We start from the raw sequence: 18421 nt of genomic DNA, 5'->3' as shown, positions 1-18421 counted from the left end.
TATATTATAAACAATGTCCATTTTAGCAATATAAGTTAACTTTAATATCAATTTAATTTACCTTTTATCTTTTTCTAATTCTTAGAAGTAGAAAACAATAAAAAGTAAGTTTAATTTCTTATCTTTTCTATTTAATTTCTAGATATTTTATATAAATTATTCTAGCAAGCTAAGTGTTAAATTAGAAATATGTTAAAATAAGGAGTAACAAGAAGCGCTAGCTATTCTCTTATAATTTGAAAAAATTAGCTTAATTGATTGAGTTGAAAAAAGAATCCATTTTCCAACTTCCGACAAAAAAGTTTCCATATATAACTATACAAGTATAAAAATATATATAATATATATAATGATATAATTATATATAATTATATATATTTATATATAATCACATATAACTATATACATATAACTATATCATTACCTTATATATATAATTATATATTTTTACGTATGTGCCTCACATATATATAATTATATCTTATATCCAATTATATATGAAAAATTTTTTATTGGATCTCGACATAAAATTCATGTTCATTATAATAAGGATCCTATATACGAAGACATAAATATCTTATAGCTTAATAGCCTCATTAAAATAATATAATACCTGCGTGATCCGTATGCCGAACATCTCCTTTTGAGTCCCGACTGCTCGACCTCGCCGGTAGGGTTTTTCGGCACGATCCTGGAAAGCGTGACGAAACATCTGAATAAGTCCTTAATGTTGTAGTCGTCCTTTGCCGAGCACTCCATCACTTTGGCGCGCAGTTTTGGCAATTCGCAAAACAGCCATTCGCTCACGTCCTCGATAGGTACTTCTCTTCGTGCTGGCGCTAGATCAAGTTTATTGCCGGCGACGACTATCGGTACTTCCTGAATAACATAAAGTACATCTCTGTCATCATTTCTTCTTCCGTAACTGACGAGATCAAGAGAATCAAAGAAGTCCGATATAATATTTTCCGTTAAATCCGTTAAATCTACTGCTCAAAATGGCATGGACATTGTGAATTTATGTTGCTTCGAATATAGAATAATTTTTCAAATTTTTAATTTAGATCGGAGGAAGGAGAGGGAGGAATCGAGCGTGGCACAGCGCACTAGTCTACAATTCTAGACCAGTCCCAGGTTCCCGGCAGAGCCAAAATATTTACGCTCCTCTCGGAAGGCAGCAGCAATCCACCGGGAAGTAACTTTGAACGATGAATGTCTCTCTACCAACAATTTGCCATTCGGAACCGGCGTTGGCTCCAACATCGGTCCCTAAGGACCGACACTGATTCTTTCCATTTGGCCGGCCTAGGGACCGACATTGTCAAATAAAATTGGTGATTCATAAAATAAAAAACGATAACATATTTACACTTTTTCAATGTAGTTTATTAAAGCAGTCTAAAGATAAATTTGGTTTTTTTTTTTCACGCGTATCGTTAAAACATTTACGTTACGTTTATTTTTATGTTTTTACTTCCTGTGTTAATGTATTGGCCAAATTTTAGGAAAAGATTGGAAAGAATAGTCGCGTCGAGCGTCATCTTTTCATGCCATCTTTTGTTTATGCATCCATATGTTCGCGCTCAACAAACTGCGCCGGCCGAACGGAAAGCACACCGAAATTAGTTCTATAGCCAACGTGTTAAACTGTAGATTCCATATACCTGTGTATAATCATCGTGCGCACCACAGGTATGTGAGAGAGAGAGAGAGAGAGAGAGAGATCATCACGCTCGGACACGAGCAATAGGACTGAGAAGGAGGAGGAATTTAGATCGGAGATAACTGTAGAAATAGATATTATTTGATAAACTATTTATGAGATGAATGGAACGAGATGTGAGCAAATAAATCTGTTTAATAATGCCGAACCTGGAAATCGGGTCGTTGTTCTCTCACTTCTTCGAAGCAACGTTTCACGTATTCGAAGCTTGATAATGACGATGTCGCATAGACGAGTAGGAATGCGTGGGCGGTGGCTATGCTTAACCGCCTCATTGCGGGAAACTGCAGGTCACCTGGAAAAATAAAAACGAAGGATACTTGATTTAATATATGACCCATACCCATGATTAAATGTCTTCTTACATATTTGGAAAAATCGCGTCTTGTTTACAAAACGAAGAAAATTTTCTCAGAAATTGCTATCTAAAATAATTCTTCTTATTTATGATTGGCTTTCGTTTCTTTGCGAAGGATATGTTGAAATTTGTGAATATTTAAATCATATTTTTATAACGAATTTCAACAATCCTTCGTAAAAAAAAAACGAAATCGTAAATAAAAAGTTACTTCAGATAGCAACGTCGTTCGTAAAAATATGATATATTATGCTATTATTCTTGATAAATTTTGACTGTATATATATATATATATATAGTGTGTTCTTATACTAAAGTCATAAAAGAGATCCTTGTGATCTCGATTAGATCAAGGATACAAACGTTTATATGTATAACCATATTGAACACTATTGAGTTACGTTTATTTCATACACGATTCCGGAGAGATCAAAACTTCCTTCGTTTTCAATCAAAACATTCAGTATTTCGTTTCACCATCGAGAATGTGTGCACGTAGCATCACACAGCGCTTAACATTTTTCGCCATATTGTATAGCAAATTCAATGAGGAGAGGAACATTAGACAGGAAATGATAGCTTTTAGAAAATATAAAGTTAATTTATCAGGAAGACTTGTTATTTCTCTTTAAATTTGATAAAGAAAAATGTTAAATTTTATAAGATCATCCACGGATATACAAAATTTTAAAATACGACGCTAATGATATCGTTATATTAAGATTTACATCATAAATATGTAATACTAATTAATTAAAATTATCTCAATTAACTTGAATAATTAAATCGCTGCATGAGTGAAACATCGTGTTGAAGACACGATCCTCAAAAAATACGCTTCAGTTTCTTCAAAATATAATAATCAAATTATAACTGAAAATATATTTATAGTTTGTAATTTTCTCCATCTTCAAATTTTCTAAAGTGTTTAGAATCTTTAGATTTTCTAGACGAAAATGATCCAAAAAGAAAAAAAATATTAGTAAATTTTTTACTTACGTTTTCCATTTTTTCAAAATTTACTTTAAAATTTATTTTTAAAAAATCAACGATTTTGAAAAATTTATGAATATTTTTTTTTTTTTTTGGTAGAGGATCATCTTCATCTAGAAAATTTAAAGATTCTAGACATTCTAGAAAATTTGAAGATGGAGGAAATTACAAGATTGACAAACGACTTTACATGCAATGACTTAATAATAAAAAGAAAATGAATCAGAGAGAATATATCCTACCCGCGGTATCCAGAAGATCGACCTTAAGCGTCAAAGTGCCGAGGACGCATTCTCGCGAGTAGAGGTCCTCCACGGTGGGCCGGTATCGTTCGCTGAAGCCCTGACCGAGGAGTCGACGTATAATGGCGCTCTTGCCGACCTCGGCATCGCCGAGCACCACCAGCCTGATTCTTTCGAGATCGGCCATGTTCCCCTTGGTCGATCCTTGGTGACCTCGAGCACGACCGCGAGAATTTCGCCGCCTCAGGAAGGCATCACCCGGGAGGAGGTCGCTCGGAGTCCCGTCCACCTCCTGGAAATCCAATACGGTCGTCTTACGGTCGTCCCGGCACCCCGCGCCCCCGTCGAGGCGATCTCCCTTCGTCCCTTCGAAGGATACTAATTCGATTCCCCACGGCGATTCCTGACCGCGGTCAGGAACGTGTCGGCGGCGGTGGTGGTTCCTCGAGATCGATCAGCCGCGATCGACAACTCGCTTCGACGAAACTTTCGCGTTTTTCCATCCAACGACGACGTCTCCGCGCACCACCGACTTCCCCCGCATTCACTTACCCCGCTTACGTTGCGCTCTCGCGGGAGCATCCATGTTCCTCCGGGAAATCGCGGCCATTCGTCCGCTACGCGATTCGGGTTAAAACTCCTGTTGAAAGATCCGAAAAACGAAAACATTGTTACTTATTTACAGGGGCTGAATGCCGTGAGATTTCATCGGCGAGATTAAATTATGAAAAAGGAGGAAACTCGCTGTAACGCTATTCGCGACTGCCAAGCGGCCTGGAAATTGGAGCAAATAATGTTATTCTGGACATTTCGAAGACCAATCGAAAGATTCTGTTTAGAACAACGATTTTTATCGAGGCTTTCATGCTTTATGTTAAGAAATCCGATATATCGGTTATAAATATCGAAGCAGAAACTCTTAGTAGTTTTTTAGGTCAGTAAGCAAACGAAACATATTACAATAATTAAAGTATTTTTTTTTTCTCAGAATTGAAAATATCAGTAACGTTAAGAGAAAAGAATTATGATAGATAGCATAATGAACTTTCTTTATTATTTTGAAATTAATTATATTTGTCTTTAAAGATAATATTATTTTGTTCAGATCAATATTAAATTTTAGACTTATCAATAATTAAATACGAGTCATTTTTAAAAAAATGGAGTATATTATTTAAAAATATTTGTGAAATAATTCTTAAAGAGTTTTGAAATTAACAATATTGTAATAACTAACTAACTAAACAATATCTAATAATATCTAATAATATCAATATCTAATAATAAAGAGAATTATATTTCACTATTTAATTTGTATACTGTAAATATTTTATCTAATTATAAATTTTTTTTATTATAACGAAGTTATCACAAATGTAAGCTTGATTAAAATTAAATATTAAAAGATGAAACTGTTTTTGAAAATTAACATGGATTTTTGCTCATTTGGAAGAAATGTGCACAGGTGTCCGCAGCGCGATGACATTTTTTGCACTTCTTTTGCGACAAATGTACTTTTGGAAAATGAATGCGTAATGCTCCATGAAATGTACCATAGTAATAAAACGAAACTCATTGCCTACATGTATCTCATATGTATTAAATTTCAAGTTCGAGAATATTTTTCCATTGCTGTCAATGGACAATGGACAAATCCCTTTGGATTTGTATTATCATGTTATCATTATTGTTTTCTCATTTTTTTTTTACTTTTATTAGTTAATATCAAAGAATGCGCGCATGACGTAAATGTCAATTAACAAAAACGTTTTAATATAAGTAGTAATATGAATAATTTATATAAATCCGTATTTAAATGCTTCACGTAGTGAAAATTTCAATAAATAATATCGAATAAACAATGATATTATAATTTTCAATTTACGCAAGTCATATTAGTTGATAAAGAGTTCTTGATAAAAAGTCATGTAGATATTAAAGGGATATGTATATATAATAATTAATTTACATATATTAATTAATTAATAACATGGATAATGAAAAATATACAAATGCGGGAATTTATATTCAATGGAAATTTATGTGGATTTGCGTCCAACTAATCATTAAATTTTATATCTAAATAATTATTAAAAGATACTTAATCAAATCAATTATAATTAAATAATTCAAAAATGCGTGATTTACATTTAAATATATTAATATTATTTATCATATTTATATATGATGAATTGTGTGTTTTCAATTCTTATCAGAAGCAAATTTATATTGCACATTACATTTGAACATATCATGTTTAATTTGAAAAATATCACTTTTTTTCATAAATTAATTGCATTTAAAAAGATTATCTTTTAATTGAACAGAGAGAGAGAGAGAGAGAGAGACAGAGACACACACACACACACACACACACACACACACACACACACACACACACACACACACACACACACACACACACACACACACACACACACACACACACACAATGACATTGTTTCAGTGATTCTCGTTAGTGATATCGTTAAGCTAGCCCTTCCGACTCATTCAACTTCTGGAAATGCAAAATTTCTCTTTCGATGGAAATTTATGCGGGGGTACGGGTTAATTTTGTTTAATCCTATCTCGCGTGGACCTACACGCGTCGGATGGGACGTGTAATGAAATTTCGCCGGCTACTACGGCGGTATTTACAAGCTCGCGCGAGATGAAAAAGCGTGTCGTTGCTGTCGCAGCGATGCGACGTGGTCGTAATTCACTCCGCATCCTGCGTCCCGAAGAGATTATGAAAGGGGAAAGAAAAGGGTGCGCGTACCTCGTTTCTGCGCGATTTATTCCGTAGTCGTCGTATACCCCTTCACGTTCTCCGTATCTTCACTTCTTTCCCTCCCCCCCCCTCCTCTCTTTTTTATCATTAAGAAAATCCGTGTGCCTTCCGGCAGGAGATACAGGTGGCTGTCGGCTTTCTTTTTTTCTCTCCTTCGACTGGATCCCACGGGAATCTTCACGGGATCAAGACACGCCGTTGTCGGCGACAGCTGGCTCTGTTTTATGAAATAAGGTCTTCATTATTGGGTCCATTAAACGTTACGACGGAATGTTACCGCATCAACCGCGCGCAATTGCGATTCAAAGCTTTTTACGCGGGAAAGTTCGTAAAGTTCGCGTCGGATGAATAATCGCGCGATGACGTCACGCCCAACTCTCGATCTCGCTTAATGAACTTGACGGATGCCGCGCGTTCCTAAGCCTAAGATTTCGCACGCTGTGAGATATGTTCTCTCCTCGTAATTCTCCCTCTTTGCTGACATGCTTTCTGCATTCTATCGACACCGATTCTGCTTTTAATGCTTTTAACAAGTTGGGATTGACTGAAAGTTAAATGGAAATCAAAATAATGTGCAAGATTTTGCAAAAAATGTCTGATTTATTATATTATTAATTTTTAATAAATAATAAAGGTATAATGATAAGGTTCATAAAAAAATCAAATTTCATAGAAATAAGGAAATGCCAAGTTTATGAAAAAAATTATACAAATAAAAAGAATTAATTAATTAGAGGACCTGAGAATCCTTGTAGTAAGAAGCGTGCAATTATATTTTTTGAGATTTATTAATATATTAATTTTATTAATATAAAAATTTATCAGACATTTCGGCTCCAATTTAAGTTATCTTTGTGATATATAATGATAATGTATAATATTTTCTAGAATCTAGCGCGGGTCGTCAATTAAATTTCACATTGGAGACATTTTACATTACCATTAGTCAGGAAGTATTTTACATTATCATTTGTTACCACTGAAGATGGCTCGAATTGGAACCAAAATGTTTGATGAATTCTCGTATTAATAAATCTTAAATAATATTCTTACGCATTTCTTACCATGTGGATTTTCACTTGTCCTAATCGATAAATTTTTTTTATTTTTACAGTTTTCTTTCTGCAACCTCATGAACTTGGCATTTCCTTATTTCTATGAAATATGATTTTTTTATGATCCTTACATCAACATTATTAATTGTATTTATATCGAGAATGTTTCTTATTACTTGTATTAAATAAAAAAAAAAATTAAATGATATATTTTATATATATGTACTTACAATATGCTTTATACAATTAATAGCTTTTCCATCTTCTTTTTATTTACTTTAAGCGTTGAAAATCCTACGTTGTCGTCTGAATGTTGATTCTGTAACAGAAAAATAATAGAAAATTAATAAAATATTGAAATTAATGTGATTAAGATTTTTAAATTTTACGTATTATTAGTTGTGTGTAAGTATGTGTTATCAATTAATTCCTGCTTCAGAATTACTGGTTCCTTCGCTGATTGCATCGCTGGTTCCTTTTTAAACTGATTAAAATATGGTAAACCGAAGCGAGCGAGAGAGATGAACTTAATCCGCCTATCTTAAGTGTTGAGAGAAACTGGAATCTGCAGCATCCTCGAGTTATTAGGATAATTATTCACGTCATCAGCGTTTCTCTCGGGATTTCTTCTCTCCTACATTCGTACATATGCACTATATATGTCCAATTCTATTTGCACGATTTAATACGTATTAAGAATGTTTGTATGTTTTTAACTCGTACTTTCTCAAGTGTAATCCGTTTGGAAGTTCAAGATGGAATTCAAAACAGAATCCACTTTGCCTGATTCACCATGTCTAGTTACAACAACATGCCAATGCAAATTTATCTTCGTATTATTATTTTCCGCGGCATGAAAGTTTTGTCGTATTTGTTTGTCGTAGAGATGGCTGCTGTGTGGGAACAGTAACATCCTTTATGCGATACTCCAAAGATAGAAATGGAAAAGAGCTCGAAGGGAGACTTTCTCGACTATCCGCGACGCGGATTTGTTCCGAGCACTATCTTGCACGTGAAACCCCCGTAGAACTCGCTTCGTTCTACACTCGTTTTTAGAAATAGATTCCATTTTAGAAAACTTCAGATATCTTATACATATCATTACAAATCTGAAAAGAAACGCGGAATATAAAGTGAGATTCACTATCATACGATCACCGTAGATATCCGGAGCTGAAAAAAAAAAAATGCAAATCTCTCCTCTTGTATCTTTTCTCTTTGCCAAAGTTCTGCAGAAGAGGCATTTAATACACACGTTCCAAATCACATTTACAATTTAATTGATATGAAAAATAATTATCATTAATATATAATTATATTATTAATATATATTATTAGATTTCAAATATATAAAATCATTATTCCATAATCTCAGCGAAATTTCCAAAACGAACAATACTCCTAACGAAATACTCCGTTGTTTTTTAACGATATATTTTGTTGTTTCTTTAATGAGCAAAAATCTATAGTTAATTATTCAAACATGACGCATTACATTCGCATTACAAATCTCATCACATATATCTTTAATACGTGACATCCGTTTAATTTCACTACTTATTTCGCTACTTAACACATTTTTCTGAGACCCACGAGGGCACGAATGGTACATTTCACAATTTCTTTCGGCAAACGAAATTATCTTGCGCGCTTTCGTCCGTTTTGCTTTGCGGTTATTGCATTACCGATGCGACCGCGTATTTATCCGCGAGGCAGCGAAATGATAAATTTCATTAATGATTTTATAATATCGCGCGACATGTGTTGAAAACTTATTAGAAAAGTTATTAGACTTTCACCCCTCACCCGCCCGTTAACCGCTGACATCGGCATAACGATTTACATAATCATGCCCGAAAATTCCCGCGTGGTTTTCCCGGACACGATCGACAAAATTGAAATCGTTAATTCGAACACTTGCGAACAAACAAACGTCGCGTCGGATGGACTTATCGCCTAATCATGTCACGTTTCTCGATCCTACTAATGCCTCTTTTCCTGCCCTTATAACAGATGATATCCCTCCGATGAAGCATAACGTACCGCAATATCCGAAAATATGAAGAAAGTTATCCGAATCGGGGACACAGCTGCCATATAACAAGAGCAAACAAGGCGGGAAAAGTTTATGGAGCTTATTTTTTTATCTTACTTATTGTTTTTTCTTCTCTAATATGGAAAGAAAATAGCAAAAAAATGTGAAATTCTGAAAGAAAATATTTATATTTTTTTCCGGAATTATATTTATATAATAATATTATATATATATATATTTAGATATTTAGATAACTTGTAATAATTATTTAAGTTACAATTCGGAAAATAATAAAAAAATAAACATCTTTAACTTTTCAGAATGTTATTTTCAGATTTAATTTTTTATTTTAAAAATATTGTAAAAACATTAATATATTTAATTATTTAAATATTATGCAAATGAATATCTCTTTTAGGAAGAAATGTAAACTTTTGCATTACTTTACCTTTGAAAAAAATATAAATTTTTAGAAATTTCTCTTGGAATAAAATATTATCAAATAAATTAGGAAAATTGAAAAATATTATTAAAGCATGTGTTATATTTATATTTTTTGAACGTATTTAAAGTCACGCTTTTATTTGTAAAAGAATTCAGTTGAGAGATTTCCTCTACATTTTATATATTTATTAATTCTTCTGTTTTAACTTGTCACATACGTTTCATTTGTACTGTATCACCATGATAATTCAATTTAGCAGGATTGACATTTAGGACGTTTGATGTTTTAATGAGTTTCGTGATGAAACAGCTGAAAGAAGAAAAATGATAAATGATAAATGAAATATAACGAATGCTATTCTAAAATAGAATTAATTTTAATTAACCTTAACAACTTTGTTCCTTTTTCTGGAGAAATCAAATTACAATGACATGCGTTATTGAAACTCGATTTGACTTGCAATAAGATCGATTATCGTTTGTTTCGACATAATGAAATATCGGGCAATAAAATACTGTCGTTGAATTTTGCAAGTGCCTCAAGTCCCTTATGCGATAACGATAGCGAGAAATAAAATGGAAATTACTGCAGCTATCAAATGTGCTCGATCAATTGATGGAAAGGAACGTAATAAAGTTCGGTTGGCTTTTTAGTTCTTTCTCTCGTTGCCGAAGCTCAACGCGAAGTTAATAAGTGATTGATGCGATGAAAAAATAGCAACGAAAATTTTCTTGCGCGTACTTTGTTATTATAGATGTTAAAGAAAGTAATAAAGTCCACGTGAAAGTAATAAAATCAACGTAACCTTATTGTTATATCTCGTTTCCGTTTGTATTAATGTTCTGTTATTTTTTTTTGTTATTATATCATTTTTTATAAGAAAGAGGATATTTATCTTGAAAAATTTAGCACTATGGATTATATTTCGCGAGATCTTTGTTCTCTCTTTCTCGTTTTCCTCTCTCTATCTCTCTCTCTCTCTCTCTCTCTCTCTCTCTCTCTCTCTCTCTTTTTCTTTTTCTTTATAAATATTCTAGACTCAATATCTCAATTAAATAATGTCCAGCCTAAAATTATCATTTATTGAAAATTATATTTGAATTATTTTTTATACAAAATAACACGATATGTTGTCAATAGTTGTTTTATTTATTGCATTCTACCATTAGATTTTCTCATTCTTTTTTCTTTTCTCTTTTGTTTTTTCTTTATAAACATTCTAGATTTAATATCTGTAATAATGTGCAGCCTAAAATTATTACTTATTCTTTTTAAAATTATACTCGAATTATTTTTTATATAAAATAACACGATATGATGTTAAGCTATCAGTAGTTGTTTTATTTATTGTATTTTAATATTAGATTTTCTCTTTTTTTCCCTTGCCTTTTCTTTTTTTTTTTTTTTTTATATTCTAGACTCAATATCTCAATTCGATAATGTCCTAAAATTACTATTTATTTTAAAATTATACTTGAATTGTTTTTTTATACAAAATAACACAATATGTTAAGTTGTCAGTAGTTGTTTTACTTATTGTATCCTATCATTAGCGTATTGAATTCATGCTGTTTGCAGTGTTCGATCACTATTGTAATGCACAACGGAAGGCAAGAGTATTTGCACACCTCTCTATCGTGGATTTAATTTTATTAAACCTTTTGAGAGTTTCTTTCCTGAGGCGGATGAGTTTTCCGCGACGCATTCACGGAACATCCTCTTATCCTCTTAAAAACTTTGTCCGCATACCGCGGCCGCGACATTCTTTTTGAAGTGTAGGACTTTATAAAAAAGAGAAGCCCGAGGAAAGAAAGACTCACGCGTAATTACGAAGGCGATGGGGAACGAGACGGACGCGGGGAGTGCTTAAATCGGCGACATTATAAATGGTCGCAACTTTTCTAATATCCCTTCCCCTGTATTTATTCAAGACAAACTTCATGGCTAACGGCAGTTCCTGGAATACCTTCGAATAAATAAAGTGTGATATTAAGATAAAGGAACGTGTAATTCAAAATTATTGAAAGTTATCTCTGGCGACTCTGTTCCGGTTATGAATTAAAAGAACATTCCGATTTAAACAAGCTACTCTCCTTATGTGCGGTCTGCCTTTTCCGTTTTAATTCTTTCAGCGCAAAAGTAAAATACATCGACACATTACTCAATTTCTCAATGACAATTTAATTAGCCGCGACGTGAATGTGAAAAGTAATTTTCTTCGAAAGTTTCGGAATAATACTTCAAGATTAATTAAGCCACGCGAAGGGCTAAATTAAAATCGAAATCTTTCGCTCATATTATATAAATCTTGTCCCAACCCCTTTTTCCCCCTCGAAGTGAATCGAGTTTAATTAATAGAACGAAATTCTATACCGTAGAATTTCCCAACAGATCAGGAGATATCAATTAACTTTGTCTCATCGTGGGAGGGCGTCGCGAGTCGTTACGGCAAACGGACAGATGCAAATCGAGGTGGTTAGCGAGGACGGCGTTAACCACCGTCAGAGACTACCCCAGATCCCCAGATCCCTCTTCGATGACAGATGTCACCCCCCCCCGTCGATCCATTAGATAATATCGCTCACCGCGGCCTATCCGTCGAAATTTGGGAAATTATGTTGAGCCGCGGTGCGGGCGCACGACGTAAGCTCATTATATACGGCGCCGAGATATTTTCGCGGTTTGCGGCTTCGCCCCAGTGCGGCTCATGCCCCATTCGGGGGTGCGCGCGTGTTCCGGGAATTACGTATGTATAGGTGCGGTATGCAACCCTCCTGCACCCGATCGCTCGCCTCCGACGTGGCGCGCGTAATTACGGCGGTCTTCGGGGTTCACGAATACTACGCTACAAACGCATTGCCGGCAGGCCCGCGTGCGGATAACGCATGCGGAACCGACGGGGTTATAAAGCACGAAACAAGCTCCCAAAGCAAGTTTCTTCGTCCTTTGAGCCTTGCGCAAGATCCGCCCCCCCTCCCCCTCTTCCCCCCTTCACGTTTCGCTTACAGCGATCCACGCGAGATATATGTAATTATCATCGCACAATTGAAGTGAAAGAAAACACGACCGTCGGAGAATTGTATTTCGACGGACAATTATTTTCTCGTTGAGTCAACTCCGACTCAATTACGCGTCTCGAAAAAAATAGGACGATGTCTATTGAAGTCAAGCAGCTTCGCTTTTCCACAAATAGTCCGTACTAGATAAGTACTTACGTAAGCTTAGATAATTAAGATCGATATAAATTATTAAAATCGCCGATTAAAATTGCCTTATAAAGACGTCAAGATACATGTAAATTGTCGATATAATTTTAGCGGTAGAAATTTCGCGAATTATCTCAATTTGGATCGTGATCTAGATGTGAACTGTTTTGGGAATAGCTGGACTTTTGAGCCCTGTGATGTTTGTGTTGAGGGCGCAAACTACTTAATGTAGAATCGAAGAGCAACGGTTTTAAGGTTGACTTGTGCCGTATTTCCAAGTCAAATTAACTGTAAATTGCATGATTTTTGCATATCGCGGGAGAGAAGGTAACGCTCGCCGTCACGTCAAATCGTTATATTTCATGGCGCGCTTAGAGTAGGGCTATCGATCGCGGTGCTGCACTGATTGTGCAACGCGGGAATTTCATTAAATCGATGCTGGATAGGAGTGGTTATAAATATGTAAACGGTAAATCGCGGAATATATAGACGGTGTGTTTTTATCGGCAACTACGTTGGCTACTTTGGCTGAAATTAGCTCGAGGCAGAAATACATTCTTATTCGCTTACACTCGCAGACTTTAGAATATAATTTCTTTAGCGAGTTTTCGTTTTCCTGTTTACGATATTAAGATAAGGGCCCGTTAGAGCTTTCCGCTAATAAATCTATACTCGACGAAACAAATTTTATTAATAACGACAGTCTTCGGCCGTCGGTCGTCGGTGTCTGCCATAGCATTTTTATTGATCAAAGCGATGAACTCCGCTTCCCTCCAAAGGTCACATTTTTTTGCCTCTAACATTTTTATTCCAAGCCTCTTTAATCCTGTCGTTGCTTATCGCGGGCAATTTTCCATCTGACGTCTAGGCTGCGATTTATCAGCTGGTAGAGGACTACATGTAACCATCCGTAGCAAATCCGAATCTCATATCTGTAAAATCCAGTCGAAATGCAGATAGATTTTGCCTTTTGCGCGTATGCCTCATGTGATCAATAAAACGAATTTATTCGAATCAATTGAAGCACCAATTGCTCGGGAACTTTATTTATTCGTGTAAACGTTTTTGCTCGCTTCTTGTTGTGAGATTTATCTATCGGGTATTCGTTAAAAATACATCTTATTTATCATGTTTCATGTTTATTCGCTTCTCTCGTCTTGCATCGGTAATTCCAAAATCTCTGAAATTTTTAATTCTTCTTTTAAATCAAGTGGAAAGTATCCGAAATTTCTGAAAGTTTTAAAGTCTTTTTAGAAAAAAGTTGAAAAATACTTGCGTATTCACGAAAATATCTTGGATAATAGATTTTGTTTGATTAATGAAAACCCCCCCCCCCCTCTTTTTTTTGTTTATCCGAAAACCGCAATTGAAGTACAGGTTTACTCTCACATTAAATCGCACGTTGATCTATTTTATTTCAAACTACTCGCTCGCTTACATGTGTTCAGCATGCATTATGCATTGTTCCCGCTGCAGGATATTAGCCACGATTGGAATAGAATACAAACACAGCCCTCTGTCACCTGTGTATCCCTCACATGCCAATTTTCCAACGCGGAGTCCTATGAATATTTTATGGAGTTGCGAAGCCTTTCGCGCACTTTATGAACTCTCGCATCAGATTGGCGCTTCCCCTACATTATATCGCCGTTGTAGGCCGCAATTTATTATACTTCAGCATACTGACAATCACTTTATGTTTAGAGCATTAGCATTATTCCGTTCTGATGGAATTTATTCAAAGGGACGTAATTACATCCTGTTCAGATTATTATAATTATTTGATTGACAATCGTGGAAATTGGTATGGTGATATTTTGTTAAAAGTTAAACTGAAGTATATATAAAAGTGAAATGTTTGCATATACGTTTTATTAAATATATATTAGATGTGAGATTTGGTTTTATTTTAGATGATGAACATGTTACTTTTCATCAATTTATAAATTTCAAAATAGATATTAACTAAAATAAATAAATAAATAAATATACATACACACATATTTTATAATAATAAATTATTGTCTAAAGATACACACACACACACACACACACACACACACACACACACACACACACACACACACACACACACACACACACACATATATATAAAATATAAATTACTATTTAAAAATTTTATAATATATTATTAATGTAAGTAGAGCATGCATTGCATAATATTGCACATGTACCTGATCCATACGACACGCACTCTACTTACATTACGAAAACTGAAAAGGGAGCTTTTCCGCTGATAATGCCAGCCTTGTATGCTTCTAAAATATTCGACTAGATTTTACCGTGTTCTCTTTTCGTTAATTACGATAATAAAAGAATATTGCATGAATACAGATCTACAATTTTTTTCTACTACCATTAAAAATAATTTTAAAAAATTTCAACATTCTGTTGTCATATAAATCTGTGTTCATATAAATAATATACAAACTTTGAACCGACAACGAGACGTTATTTATTACAAGTACAAGTACAAGCGTAAAAATAAAAAAATTTTATTGTTGAAAGCTAGGAAAAAATATATCTATGTTTAAGTGATATTTTTTTTTTTATCATTAAGATACAGTGGCATATAATGATGAAGTTTTAGGAACACCCTGTAGAGGAGAGGGTATTTCGCACTGGAATAAACTTGATCGAAACTACAAGCTGGAGGCTTCGGAGTTTCCGTAAAAGTAATTGGAGGATCATTTAAAAGGAACGTGACTCTGTTGTTGGTTCATTCCCCGGATTTTTCACGCTCGCTCCATTGTGCTCCTCTTCATCTCACCGAGAATTTGATGATGAAACGTGTATATGTGTATATGCGATACTTTTGACAATGCATTGCACTGCTTATTAGACACTATATATTGTCATTAACTCGGTAGAGGATAATTAGTATTTTATTAATTATCGAATATTCGCACGTTGTAGTTGGAGTTGCACGAATCGATATTAATTCTGGGTAAATTATGTTGCAATTAACTCAGATGTGTGAAGCAGATGAAATGGAGCAAAATGAAATTAGAGAGAGATTGAGTACTTAATGTAATTCTATTTTCTTCTCTCTCTCTCTCTCTCTCTCTCTCTCTCTGCTCTCCTTCTTTTTTTAAAATTATAATTATTTAATTATATATTATAATTATATCTAACGTTAATTAAAATATGTTAATTTTATGAAATGTAGAGTTTATAATATCGAAGGGACAATTGTATTCCCGCAAGAAATTTCTGCAGGTGCAAATCTCATTTTTTTGTTTACTTAGGATAACGCGAGCTATGGTGGCTATTCTTCTCGCGGGTGGAACGGATTTCTGTTCGCCATTCGTGTCATCGATTATATATTACGAGAGATAACTATGTAGGTAGGTTTCAATGGATCTCCGAAATTCGATTCCTACAGCTCCGCGTGCGATTTCCTGTCAACGTTCCTAATGGAGCCGTAAGCAAGAGTAGTGACGTAGAAACGTTTCGGAAATTCGATCACCAGTTCAGAAAGAGGGGAATCGCGGTTATCGTCGGTTCAGCCCGACGGTGTTCAAGTCACGAAGAGACTCTGTACTTTATCGCGCGAAATATACAGCTTGACTTACCGATGCACGAGCCTTTAAAAAGAAAGGAAAGAAATCTAGTAGAGAAAGGAAAAGACCGCTCTGACTGACTGTTTCAACTTTACAACACCGCCATTTTACGTAGATTGAACCAAGAAAGAACTCTCTTTTCCTGAACTGTAGCTCGATGTTAACTGGGAAAGGGGAAGAAAATTTGTTTTAGTTTATACGAGGTACTTCTAAATTATTGCACATAAAACATTTACTTATAATATTTTCATATTTTCTACAGAAAAATGTGACTGTATTTTTAATAAACTATATTATTGTATTATTTTATTATATTAATATATATTTTATTATTTTATTTTATAAATTATATTTTTTTTTATCAAACTTATCAAGATAATAGTTAACTTTGAAATCGGTGTAAATGTATTTTTCGAAACAATTCGTAATTTGGTAAATAAATGAATTATTTTTTAATCTCTGCTTGAGCATAAAGGCGACAAATCGGTCAACAAATTAGGCCTGTGCAAATAATTACTTTGTAAATGAAGCACTCGTGACAATTTTAATTGAGTGCAGGTGCTACTGCCAACAATCGGTTTTTGTCAACAGAACGATTACTAGACAGATCTTAATTAGAACCGACTGACTACACCAGAATCTCTACCGTTGCAGTTTGGTGGACTGTCAATATTTAATTTACTCTATCAATGGCTGACAAGCGGGAAACAGAATGCGACCGCTTGTAGCAAAAAGAGAATTTTTCGAAACGTTTCGCATTGACGTCAAACCCGCATTTTATTACATTTCCGTGACATAGTCGCGCGATCGAAATAAGCAATATCAAATTAAGTATTTTAATAGATTTCAAATATTTTTTTTCATTTTGCTTCCAGAATTACACGTGAGAAATAGGCTTTTAAACAATTGTGATCTGGTTGTGGACTGTTTATAGCTGTTTGAAATGCTTGGAATTTTATACAGTGTGAAAAAGTATTTTTCGTTCTTGCTCTCTTTTTTTTACTCTTCTGGAAGATAGGATGAATTGTTAAACGCTAGAAAACGCTACGAGAAATGTTAATCGATCATTTTTTTGGAACATATTTTACTTACTGGTCAGAAACTAGCTAGAATTTATTAGTTAGTTTGACCTGTTAGTTAGTTTCTGATTAGTTATTAGCCAGAAAATGTTGATTAGAATACTCCATGTTTTATTAACCAGAAACTAATTACTGAATGTTTCGTTATTAAAATTGTTTGGCCAATTATATAATAAATAGTTATTATTTACTACAAATCCAAAATAGTAACTAGTTATTTTCCGAGGAAGTTTTTCTTAATTATCTCTCCATTTGTGATATTCTTAAGACAAGCTTGCTCTATTGAATGAATAGTATTCTATCTAAATAGTAATCCTTTGATAAAAGGAAAATTAGAATAAAAATAGAGATAAAAAGCTTAAGGGAAGCTTTTTCCTGCGTGAAATGCGCTCTCGCAAATTGCATAGTACAATTCGATCATAATTGTTATGTATTGTATGTGTGTCACGAAACACATTATCTGACGATCATAATGGAAGTGAAAAAACTTGCATGCGTGTCGCGAATTTTCAACGACCAGAATGTCGTTTGACGAATTTAGTTAATTAGGAACGACACGTTGGTTGTGCCAGTAAGGAAGAAAGGCGTTATGAGAATCGTCGGCTTTTAACGAAGCGTTTAATTGTACCAGTTTAACAAATGAGAAATCTCTCTCTCTCTCTCTCTCTCTCTCTCTCTCTTTCTCTTCCCCCCCCTCTTCCTCTCTCTAATATGCAGAATTGGTAGCACGTATATGTATGAATGCAGCGGGAAGTTCGGGGCGAAGGGGGTGGAAAAGGGATAGGTTACGGTCTCGCGGCTTTAACAGATGAGGTGCTAATTAGTTTTGAACGCGCGCGAGCGCACAATTGTGAAGCGGGATATATCAATGGCAGCCTGTTAACACGAGTTCTGGTTTGTTCCGGATATC

At 34.4% G+C, this 18421-nt stretch overlaps 1 protein-coding gene across 4 annotated transcripts in view; it reads right to left on the bottom strand.

Moving 5' to 3' along the window:
* LOC105427852 (GTP-binding protein Di-Ras2) overlaps positions 1-18421 on the bottom strand; it is a 95431-nt gene that overhangs the window by 12235 nt on the left and 64775 nt on the right. The window contains exons 3-8 of one of the 4 annotated variants that reach the window (XM_089084988.1): positions 7393-7481; positions 6096-6324; positions 3869-3956; positions 3317-3608; positions 1873-2018; positions 614-879 (exon numbers count right to left, since the gene is read on the bottom strand). In XM_089084988.1, the coding sequence (XP_088941114.1) occupies positions 614-879; positions 1873-2018; positions 3317-3608; positions 3869-3898 (734 nt within the window). In that variant the 5' untranslated portion in view covers positions 3899-3956; positions 6096-6324; positions 7393-7481. The remainder of the gene's footprint in view (positions 1-613; positions 880-1872; positions 2019-3316; positions 3609-3868; positions 3957-6095; positions 6325-7392; positions 7482-18421) is intronic. The other 3 variants (XM_089084990.1, XM_089084989.1, XM_089084991.1) reach the window with 3 other exon arrangements.

Source organism: Pogonomyrmex barbatus, unplaced genomic scaffold, assembly GCF_055798465.1.
Source record: "Pogonomyrmex barbatus isolate J1 unplaced genomic scaffold, ASM5579846v1 scaffold9, whole genome shotgun sequence".
NCBI lineage: Eukaryota > Metazoa > Arthropoda > Insecta > Hymenoptera > Formicidae > Pogonomyrmex > Pogonomyrmex barbatus.
Note: the sequence above shows the minus strand (reverse complement) of the source record. Positions and strands in the feature narration are given on the sequence as shown.